General features: G+C 47.1%; 1 protein-coding gene across 1 annotated transcript in view; it reads left to right on the top strand.

Annotated features, from left to right (window-relative positions):
* The window catches only part of snupn (snurportin 1), a 30083-nt gene extending 19251 nt beyond the window's left edge, over positions 1-10832 (top strand). The window contains exons 6-9 of the mRNA XM_080216211.1: positions 353-450; positions 1832-1912; positions 5847-5927; positions 8802-10832. Of these exons, the coding sequence (XP_080072337.1) occupies positions 353-450; positions 1832-1912; positions 5847-5927; positions 8802-9128 (587 nt within the window). The 3' untranslated portion in view covers positions 9129-10832. The remainder of the gene's footprint in view (positions 1-352; positions 451-1831; positions 1913-5846; positions 5928-8801) is intronic.
* Positions 10833-11216: the final 384 nt, after the last annotated feature.

Here is an 11216-nt window from a genome sequence, read left to right as displayed (position 1 = left end):
CCGGATTATAACGTCAGTAACTGCAGTTCGGAAGAACTTACAACAGCCAAAGGTGGTGACAAAAGTTGTCTGTCTTTTCATCAGTCAGATCCGTTTTGCTTTGCACCAACTGACTCCAGTAAGTGCTCCCTTCCAGTTGCCAGTAGAGTACCAGGAACTCATTCACCAAATGTTGTATTTTTTAATTGCGAAACAGGAACTCACAGAGAGCTTGATGGTTGGCTTTCATTAGCCTGAACCCCCTGGATGTGATGTCATTGATTTAAGAGGCTTATAATTGAGCTTTTGGGAGAATGTATTTCTGGAATCTATTATCTTAATTATTGCTGACTCTTGGATGTCCGTTCTCCAGATTACACCATATTGGACTGTATTTACAGCGAAGTCAACAGAACGTTCTTTGTCTTAGATGTGATGTGTTGGAGGGGTCACCCAGTCTATGATTGCCAGGTCTGTATGAAGACAATTAAATTAAAGCCCCTCTCTCTCACACTCTCTCTCTCTCTCTAGCTCTCTCTCTCTCTCTAACACACACACGCGCTCTCTGCCTCTCTCGCGCTCTCAGTTTATTATGGTCCATAATTTGTATAACATGGGAGATGTCTTTAAGTTGCATCTGTTTCTCAAGGTCCGTATAGAATGCAAGATTTTTTTAAATTCATTTGTGGGACATGGGTGTTGCTGGCTGGGCCAACATTTATTGCCCATCCCTAGTTCCTGGGGGGGGGGGCAGTTGAGAGTCAACCACATTGCTGTGGCTCTGGAGTAAGCCAGACTGGGTAAGGATGGCAGATTTCGTTCCCTATAGGACATTAGTGAACCAGATGGGTTTTTCCGACAATTGGCAATAATTTCATGGTCATCGGTAGATTTATAATTCCAGGTTTTTTTTACTGAATTCAAATTCCACCATCTGCCGTGGCAGGATTCGAACCGGGGTCCCCAGAACATCAGCTGAGTTTCTGGATTAGTAGTCCAGTGATAATACCACTAGATTATCACTTTCCCAAGCCCTGCATAGGCCACAAATAATAACAAAATTTTCAATCGAGTGCGCATTTTGACATTAAATGTCAGCTTGGTTCAGTAGAGAGTGAGCCTCATGTCTGAATACAACTTCATGTTCCAAACTCCAGTCCACACCTGAGCACCGAATACAGACTCACGGGGTAGGACTGAGGGAGTTGGAGGGACCATTAAACTGGGAACCCTTGCTCAAACAATACAAAAAAAATCCCTTGGCAGGAATGCAGAGTGAGTGGAGAATTCTCGTAGTGCACTGGCTGACGTCTATCTCCCAAAACCACAATGGTAATCTTGGTAATCTGGTCATTTGTTACTTTGCTGTTTAGGAACATTGACACGTATCAAATGGGTGCCATCTTGCTGACAAAATCAAGGAATTCACTTCAAAATATAGTTAGTTTTGAATTGCTTTGGGATATGATCAGGTGCTACATTAATGCAGATTATTGAGTGAGTTTATTTAGCTTTATTATTAGTGTCGCAAGTAGGCTTATGTTATCACTGCAATGAAGTTACTGTGAAAATCCCCCTCGTCGCCACCTGTTCGGGTATGCTGACGGAGAATTTAGCATGGCCAGTTCACCCAACTAGCACGTCTTTCAGGCTGAGGGGGGAAACTGGAGCACCCAGAGGAAACCCATGCAGACACGGGGAGAATGTACAAACTTTGCCCAGACAGTGACCCAAGCGGGAATCAAACCCAGGTCCCTGGCGCTGTGGGGCAGCAGTGCTAACCGCTGTGCCAGTGTAAGTGACCATTGAGTAAATAAATTTTAAAAATTTCTATTTTTGAAAAAAAAAACAGACGGAATTCCGATTCTTCTGGCTCCAGTCGAAGCTGCAGGAGGAAGGCGAGAAGCTGGCAGAGATAGCGTCCCGCAATCCAGTGAGTGCTCCCACTTCCTTTGTGGCCAGGTTTGCAAACAGCAGTCTGAGCAGTCAGTTTATTCACTGTGGTGCAGAGATCAGGGACAGGCTGAAGTGAGCTACTTCAGGGCACACTGTGGTACAGCAGAGTCCTTTCCCCAGTCACACTGGGGCTCAATCGGGTCTCGGAGATCCATGCTTCTCCTTCTAAAGAAGGTTTGATAGACTCATAAGAACGTAAGAAATAGGAGCAGGAGTAGGCCATCTAGCCCTTCGAGCCTGCCCCGTCATTCAATAAGAGAGTGGGGAAGTGGAACTGATCCACTTCAGATCAGTTCCACTTCCCCACTCTCTCCCCATAACCCTTAATCCCCTTGTCTATCAGAAACCTATCTATCCGTGACTTAAATATATTTAGCGAGTTAGCCTCCACCACTTCAACAGGCAGAGAATTCCAGAGATTCACCACCCTTTGAGTGAAGAAGTTCCTCCTCAACTCCAATCTAAACTGCCCCCCCCTTATTTTGAGGCTGTGCCCTCTAGTCCTGCTATCCTTTCTAAGCGGGAAGAATCTCTTTACCTCTACCCTATCCATCCCCTTCATTATCTTAATGAATCTATAAGATCCCCCCTCATCCTTCTAAATTCCAACGAGTACAGACCCAGTCTATTCAGTCTCTCTTCATAGGCCAACCACCTCAACTCCACCATCAGGAATCCACCACTTTAGACTGCTCGTAATCTGAGCCCTTGTCACCTCCCAAAGGGCAAGAAAAAATGAGGTGAAGTTTTGCTTCATTTATTTGGAGCCGAGATACATTACGGGGACAGAGTAGAGGGAGCTTGAGTCCCCAGGCACACTGCATCCTGAATGTCTTGTTGAAATTATTGCCATTCCCATGAACTGACCTCCTTGAACTGATGAGCAGAGAATAACCTTTCCTTTTGCTTTTGATTGACTCGGCTAAAGAAAAATTGCAAGTTAAATGGATAAATAGGTTTTATCTCAAAGCTGCTGTAATAGAAAGGGACAGGTTATGCTCAACTCGCTCAGACCTCAACTGGAGTACACAGTTCAGTCTCTGTTAAAGGAAGCAGAGTGCAGATTCATCAGATTCAAAAAATAATAGCAACGTAGGACAGTGGAGCAGGTCGAGGCCATTCGGGCCTGCTCCACTATTTATTATGATCATGGCTGATCATCCAACTCCTGATTTCTTCCCCCCCCCCCCACCCCCCCATTTCTTTGCTTCCCTTCCCCACAAGAGTTCCATCTAATTGTTTCTTAAAGTTTATTTGTTAGTGTCACAAGTAATTAAGTTACTGTGAAAATCCCCCAATCGCTTAGGGAGAACTTAGCACAGCCAATACACCTAACCAGCACATCTTTCAGACTGTGGGAGGAAACCAGAGCACCCGGAGGAAACCCACAGACAGTGACCCAAGCTGGGAATCGAACCCAGGTCCCTGGTGCTGTTGAGGAAGTAGCGCTAACCCCTGTGCCACCGTGCCACCCCTTGTTTTGGTCTCAGCTACTTCCTGTGGTAGTGAATTCTACAGGCTGACCACCCTCTGGATAAAGAAAGTTCTCCTCATCTTGGTCCTATCATATCATTAAACTGTGGCCCCTGGTCCTGGACACCTCCACCATCCAAAACATGGAATTATAGAATCCTACAGTACAGAAGGAGGCCATTCGACCCACTGAGTCTGCATTGACCACAATCCCACCCAGGCCGTATCCCCATAACCCCATTCATTGACCCTAACTAGTCCCCTGACACAAGGGGCAATTTACCATGGCCAATCCATACAAGAACCTAATCCGTGCATCTTTGGACTGTGGGAGAAAACCAGAGCACACGGAGGAAACCCACGCAGACAAGGGGAGAATGTGCAAACTCCACACAGTGACCCAAGCCAGGAATCGAACCCAGGTCCCCAGTGCTGTGAGGCAGCAGCACTAACCACTGTGCCACCATGCCTCCCCTGCATCCTTCCTGTATCTACCCTGTCTCATCCTGTTCGAGTTTAAAGGAAACTATAAGATGCACCCTCACTCTTCTGAACTCCAGTAAATATAATCTCAAGCGACTCGACCTCTCCTCATACGTCAGACCTGCCACCCCAGGAATCAGTCTGGTAAACCTTCTCTGCACTCCCTCTACAGCAAGAACATCCTCAGATAAGGAGACTAAATCTGCGCACACACACACACACAGTTAGGAGGATGCTTATAAAGTTGATTTGATCTAATTGTTGTCTTTAAGATGTTGTAAGTGTATATTTTTTAATGGTTTTTGTGGCTGCAATCTATGTAGCATGTTGTTGAAGCCTTATCCTGGTACTGCAGCAAAACGGCTGTGGGTGCTGGAAATGGGAAATAAATAGCAGGAGCTCAGCGGCACAGCCAGTTTCTGTGGAGAGAGAATCAGAGTTAATGTTTCAGGTCAACGGTACTCCACCAGGGCTGGAAGAAGTTCGAGCTGTAACATGCTTCTGTTTTTATTTCAGTTCTTTCCGAGTGATTGCCTGCTCTTCACTCGGGCAGTAGGATGTTTGGCAAGGACTCTGCGAGGTGCATGTTTGCTTTGCGTGTTTATAGTTCGGGTGCATTATATTGACGTGCTCAAAAACCCACCATCCCACCCCGAGTGTAAACGGACCTGCTGTTTGAACAAATGACCCTGTGACAGCAAAGTAGGCGAGACTTTGCTCTGCCTCATCCGCACCGCTACAGGGCTGGTTGAGCAATAGTGGAAAAGTGGGAAAGCAAACAAGGAGATGTGCAAACAGTGACACAGTTTGGACTTGAAGGAAAAACAAACTGGGCAGAATTTTAACCCCATCCTGAGCCTTACTGTAACCACTCAGGTGGGCAGGCTCTGAAGGATAGTATAGCCCAAGCAAGACTTCCTAAAATTGCGAGCGTTTAGTTATGGAGACGCACCTTGCATACTATGATCTCCGACTGACTCTTTTAGCTGCCCCTTGTAGGTGAGCCCAGCAAGTAATATCCACCACCCGAGTACTATTGGAACAGCTGCCGTAACAGCAGAAAAGCAAGGAAGAAAAGACACAAAGGAAACAAAAATGAGAGATTATGGTCTGAACTTAAATTGAACTTAATGTTGAGGCCAGGACTGCAGGATGAGGAACAACACCACCTCTTTCAAGTGGTTGAGGTGAATGGTATTGATGGGTTTAAGGGAGGCTAGATTAGCACGTGGGGGAGATACGATTAAAGGAGCGATACAGTGCAGAAGAGGCCCTTCAGCCTATTTAGTCTGCGCCTGCACCCATGCATGAAAGGCCCTGAGCTGCCCAGCACTTGGCCCATAGCCTTGTTTTGACATGCCAAGTGCCCATCCAGATACTTGTGCTGGCACCCTGCCCCCACCGCCCTCCCAAACAGTGCACTCCAGACCATCACCACCCTCTGGGTAAAAAAATCCCCCCTAAACCTCCCATCCCTCCCTTTTAGCATGTATCCCCTCATAACTGAATCCTTCAACTAAGGGGAACAGCTGCTCCTTATCCACGTCGTCCATGTCTCTCATAATCTTGAACACCTCAATCAGGTCACCCCTCACTCCTCTCTGCTCCAAAGAAAACAACCCAAGCCTATGCAACCTCTCTCTATAACTTAAATGTTCCATTCTAGGCAACATCCCGGTGAATCTCCTCTGCACCCCCTCCAGTGTGTTCACGTCCTTCCTATAATGTGTTACACTCATAAAGTTAGATGAGAGTAGACAGGAGGTTTGAGTGGGACATGAATGCTGGTATGGACTGGTAGGGCTGAATGGCCTGTTTCAGTGCCCTGTGTTCTGCATATCACAAAAAATCCAAGATCTGTCCCATCATTTTTTAAATGTTATTTTGGCTCGCAAGACTTGGGGGTTGTCGCCACTGTTGAACAATGCAAAAATGAATCTTCCCTCTCTCCGCAGTTTAAATTCGTCGGCCTGCCAAATTCACCGTGTAACCCGGATACCATTTGTCAGACTCTGGCTGCAAATTACCCATTTGAGGTAAGTTTGAAGGAAGTTTGATTTGATTTATTTCTGTCACATGTACTAGTATACAGTGAAAAGTATTGTTTCTTGCATCCTATACAGACAAAGCATACCGTTCATAGAGAAGGAAAGGCGCGAGTGCAGAATGTGGCGTTACAGTCAAAGCTAGGGGGTAGAGAAAGATCAACTTAGTGTGAGATAGGTTCATTCAAAAGTAGCAGGGAAGAAGCTGTTCTTGAGTCGGTTGGCACATGACCTCAGACTTTTGTATCGTTTTCCTGACAGAAGAAGGTAGAAGAGAATGTCCGGGGTGTGTGGGGTTCTTGATTATGCTGGCTGCTTTGCCGAGGCAGTGGGAAGTGCAGCCAGAGTCAATGGATGGGAGACTGGTTTGTGTGATATTGCTGTGTACCGTGTATCTACTTGTCCCTTCACTCTTCTCGCCCCCAGTCCTATTTTCATCCTATATTTTTCTCAACATTGTTACCACTCTTAACACTAACCCATGTATTTTGTTGAAAACTTAGCCAGAATAACATTCTCTGGAGAATCACAGCCTCTGACCCCTGAATGAATCCAGTTAACATTCTCGGGAGAGAGAAATGTCCAAGTTAAAAATTAAACATATGGTAACCTTGGTGCCCCTCCCATCACAAGGCACTGTTATGTACGATATCCTCCAACTTCAGAATGCAAGAGCTTTTCACTCCTGTTCAGTGTCTTTTTAAAATATTCTTTCAGTGTGTGTTGCTGGTTAATCTGGCATTTATTGCCTATCCCTAATTGCCCTTGAGAAGGGGTGACACAGTGGTTAACACTGCTGCCTCACAGTGCCAGGCACCCAGGTTCAATTCTGGCTTTGGGTCAGTGTCTGTGCACATTCTCCCCGTGTCTGCGTGAGTTTCCTCCCACAGCCTGAAAGATGTGCAGTTTAAGTGGATTGGCCATGCTGAATTACCCTTTAGTATCCCAAGATATGTAGGTCAGGGGAATTAACCATAGTAAATGCATAGGTGATATAGGGAGGTGAGGCAGACTCAGTGGGCCGAATGGTCTCCTTCTGCACTGTAGGGATTCCTTAAAAAAAAAGAGAACAGCGAGCTGCCTTCCTGACTAGCTGCAGTCCATCAGGTGTAGGTACACCCACAGTGCTGTTAGGGAGGGAGTTCTAGGATTTTGACCCGGTGACACTGGAGGGGCTGCGATGTATTTCTAAGTCAGGATGGTGTGTGGCCGGTCTCTTGAATCAGAAATGTGGGGGTTCAAGTCCCACCTCAAAGACCTGAGTACAAACTATAGGGTGACACTCGTCAAGAGTCCTGAGTGTGCTGCAGTGTTGGAGAGCTACTGTCACTGGGATTAGATATTAAACTGAGGCCCCCATCCCTCCCCTCAGGTAGACTCGCAATGTCTCAAAAAAGAGGAGATATCTCCAACATCCTGACCAATATTTTGCCGTTGCCCAACCGCAGTGAAACAGATACTCTGGTGACAGTCTCACTGCTGTTTTTGAGAGCTTGCTGCTCCTAAATGAATTATAATAACAACTGGACTTCAAAAGGATATATTTGGCTTTGGGACATTGGAAGTTTGTGAAATTTCTCACCGCCAGGGGTTGGTGGCGCAGTGGTACTTTCGCTGGATTAGTAATTCAGCCATCCAGGTTAATGCTCTGGGGACCTGGGTTCAAATCCCACCACAGCAGGTAGTTAAATTTGAACTCAATTGAAAGAGCAATCTGAAATTGAAAGTTTCATGGTGACCGTAAAACCATTGTCGATTTGTCGGGGGAAAAAACCATCTGGTTCTTTTTTTTTATTCACATGGGCATCACTGGCTGGGCCAGCTTTTATTGCCCATCCCTACTTGCCCTTGGAGGGCAATTGAGATTCAACCACATTGCTGTGGCTTCAGAGTCACATGTAGGCCAGACCAGGTAAGGACGGCAGATTTCCTTCCCTTAAGGACGGCAGATTTCCTTCCCTAAAGGACATTAGTGAACCAGATGGGTTTTTCTGACAATCAACAATGGTTTTGTGGTTATCAGTAGATTCTTAATTCCACTTTTTTTTAATTGAATTCAAATTCCACCATCTGCTGAGGCGGGATTCGAACCCAGGTCCCCAGAGCATTAGCTAAGTTTCTGGATGAATAGTCCAGCGATAATACCAGTAGGCCAACACCTCCCATACTAATGTCCTTTAGTGAAGGAAATCTGCTGTCCTTACCTGGTCTGGCCTACATGTGACTCCAGGCCCACAGCAATGTAATTGACTCTTCAGCGCCCTCTGAAATGGCCAAGCAATTACAGGGTCCAGCCAGCAACATCCCCTAAATTAATCTGAAGCATTTCCTTCTCTCTCCTCCCTCTTTCACCCCAACGTAGACCAAATGTTTCCCCTTGTGGGGTAATCTGGTACAGGAGGTCACAGATATGGGTTGAGAGGCGGTAGATTTAAAACTGAGATGGGGAGGAACTAATACTCGCAGAGGGGGGTGAACTTGTGGAACTCGCTGCACCAGAGCGCGGTAGTGTCTGAATCATTGAATGGTTTGAAGGAGGAGGAGGAGATGGATCTGTTTCTGATTTTAAAAAAAAAGTGATATGGGGAAGAGGTGGGGAGGTGGATTTGAGATCAGGGAGAGATCAGCCATGATCTAATTGAATGGCGGAGCAGGCTCAAAGGGCTAAATTTGCCAACTTCTGCTTCTAATTCCACGTTCCTATGTTCTCCTCCTTTCAGCCCCTCTCCCTCTTTCCAGATGTTTGTTAATTTAAGTGTGAAGCTGGTGTGTCAGGATGAATGCCTTTGATCAGTTGAGGTTCCTCATTAAGTCAAATCCTATTCCTGTCCGGTATGGGTGTGTGACCTGAATTGTGCGTTGCAGGTGGATGGGTTGCTGTTCTACCACAAGCAGACGCACTACACCCCAGGGAGCACCCCACTGGTTGGCTGGCTGAAGCCTTACATGGTGGCCGACATCCTGGGACTGGCCGTCCCCACCTGCCCTTTGGCCGTCAAGCCCGAGTACGCCAACTCGCAGATGCAGCAGATCATCGAGCTGAAAAGGAGCAAGGCCGGCGCGGACAGCGGCAGCCCAGGCAAGAAGGAGGCCTGTGAGTCGGGGCGATACGAACTGGAACACCTCTCCACTCCCAAAAAGGCTGAAACCTCTGCCGCAAAAATGGAAATTACGAGCAAAATCGGAAGCTAGGCAGCCAGGCTGCGTGGACAGTCACCGGGGTGGCAGTCTCCCTGCCCAAAACCATCCCAGAGGCACCCCATTATTTATTTTTTAAAAAGTTACATTTGAGCTTTGTGCAGGGCAGGTGGTTATTGAAAGGGAATTGTTGAGAGGAATCATTTGGGGGTGAGATTTTGCCTGTTCTTGTTCCCCATCTTTAGCAGCAACTTCAGCTGCTTTTGAACCATCCCGTGTGAGGCTGGACAGTGACTCTTGTAGAGAAGGGAGTGCGAATGATGGTCCTCAACACCCTACAAGTCATGGTGTACAGGGGAGGACAGACGTCAGGGAACTTGAGGAGAGTCAAGTATGTTTTTAGCATTTGCTGGCATCTATCGAGGGGATTGAATTCTGAGTTTTTACACTGTCGGTTAGGAATTTGTAGGCAGCATTTGTTTTTATCAATTTGGTCCGTAGGGGTATGAGTAAGTCTGGCAGAGGGGCTGAAGTTGGTGGCAGAGGGGCGGCAGGATGGCACAGTGGTTAGCACTGCTGCCTCTCAGCGCCAGGGACCCGGGTTCAATTCCCAGCTTGGGTCACTGTCTGTGCGGGGTCTGCACACTCTCCCCGTGTCTGCATGGGTTTCCTCCTGGTGCTCTGGTTTCCTCCCACAGTCCAAAGATGTGCGGGTTAGTTGAATTGGCCATGCTAAATTGCCTCTTAGTGTCAGGGGATTAGCAGGATAAATATGTAGGGTTATGGGGATAGGGACTGGGTGGGATTGTGGTCAGTTCAGACTCAATGGGCCAAAGTTCACTCATACCCATCATAATAGGTGAACCATGCAGATCCCGAAAGGTTGTCCCCAACTTTGCAAACCCGTTTGAATATTTGCTTCCCCCTCCCCACCCCCTGCCGAACCTGCTCATACTGACAAAAGCTCAGGTTGCCTGCCAGATAATTGCAAATGTGTTGGGACTGTAAATAGCTGGCGAGTGACATTAAACCTGGCAATGTTTACAATTCAATCTGGATGCTCTGAGCTATTCTCACGGTCATAGGAAGGATTGAGACCAGACATCATTTCACTTTCCGAGCAATCCTCGTTTTCAAAACGAGAAATGGATTGCTGAATTTATGAGGTCTGATGTGTCTCCTTGAACAACAATCTTTGAAACATAGGAATGTGATACTTTGGTTGGGAATCCTGTATTGTTATTTTGTGCCTGTTATATTCCAAGCTGTTGTTTTTAAAGATTGATTTATCACTTTGCTGTTCAGCCCCTGTGCTGAGGATGATGAATTGTACTGTCAACAAGTCTTGGTGACCTGCTTTTTAATAAATCAAAAACTTCTCCTTGTAATACCGTACAGCTCGCAGCGTCTGGGCACCTCTCTTCTCCCTCTTAATGGAATTCCAGCTGCAAAACAAGGTTGTGAATCTAATCTATCATCCTTGCCTTCTAACCAGGGGGAGGAACTGAGGAGAGAGTCTCCGAGGGTCTGTGCAAGTCACACCCTGCACAACAGCCTGAATTGACTTTCGGAATAGTCTTCCCGTAAGCAGCGATAGTGCAGCAAACAATCACATTGTGGAGAAAGACCAGGAGATCTAAATCAAAGCGCACACTTCACTTGACCCAGTCCGCCAAATACATTCACCTCACTTAACTCACCCTCACACACTCAAGCGCACGCCCTTGCACCTGCGCGCGCTCTCGCACCCATGCACTGAGTGGAATTTAACCCCTTCCCCTGAGGCACAATTGATCTTTCCTGATGCCACCTGAAATCCCTGATTAGGCAGTTAATGCCCAGTTGAGGTCCTTCAGCCCTGTCACTGCTCCCATTTGACCAACAGCAGAAGGGTGAGCCGCTGCATTGGAAGCCTGAAAGGTAATTATTGGATTGCAGGAGAGACCCCGCCCCCCCGCCCCTTCCCCACTGCTGCCGCCACAACCACAAGTGGGCGCCTGGGATTCCTATTCCAAGGACACTCGGTGCCTGAAGGGGAAATCCAGCCTCAAGCAGAGGGGAGAACCAGTGAGAGCCATGGCCAGTTCTAGCAATTGTCCAGCTTGTCCCCTTCTCCCCTACAAACCCCCCACCCCCGGCCCA

The sequence above is a fragment of the Carcharhinus amblyrhynchos genome, chromosome 32 (genome assembly GCF_965287045.1).
Source record: "Carcharhinus amblyrhynchos chromosome 32, sCarAmb.v2.hapA, whole genome shotgun sequence".
Classification (NCBI taxonomy): Eukaryota; Metazoa; Chordata; class Chondrichthyes; order Carcharhiniformes; family Carcharhinidae; genus Carcharhinus; species Carcharhinus amblyrhynchos.
The sequence above is the reverse complement of the archived record's forward strand: the minus strand, read 5'-3'. Positions and strand labels throughout refer to the sequence as shown.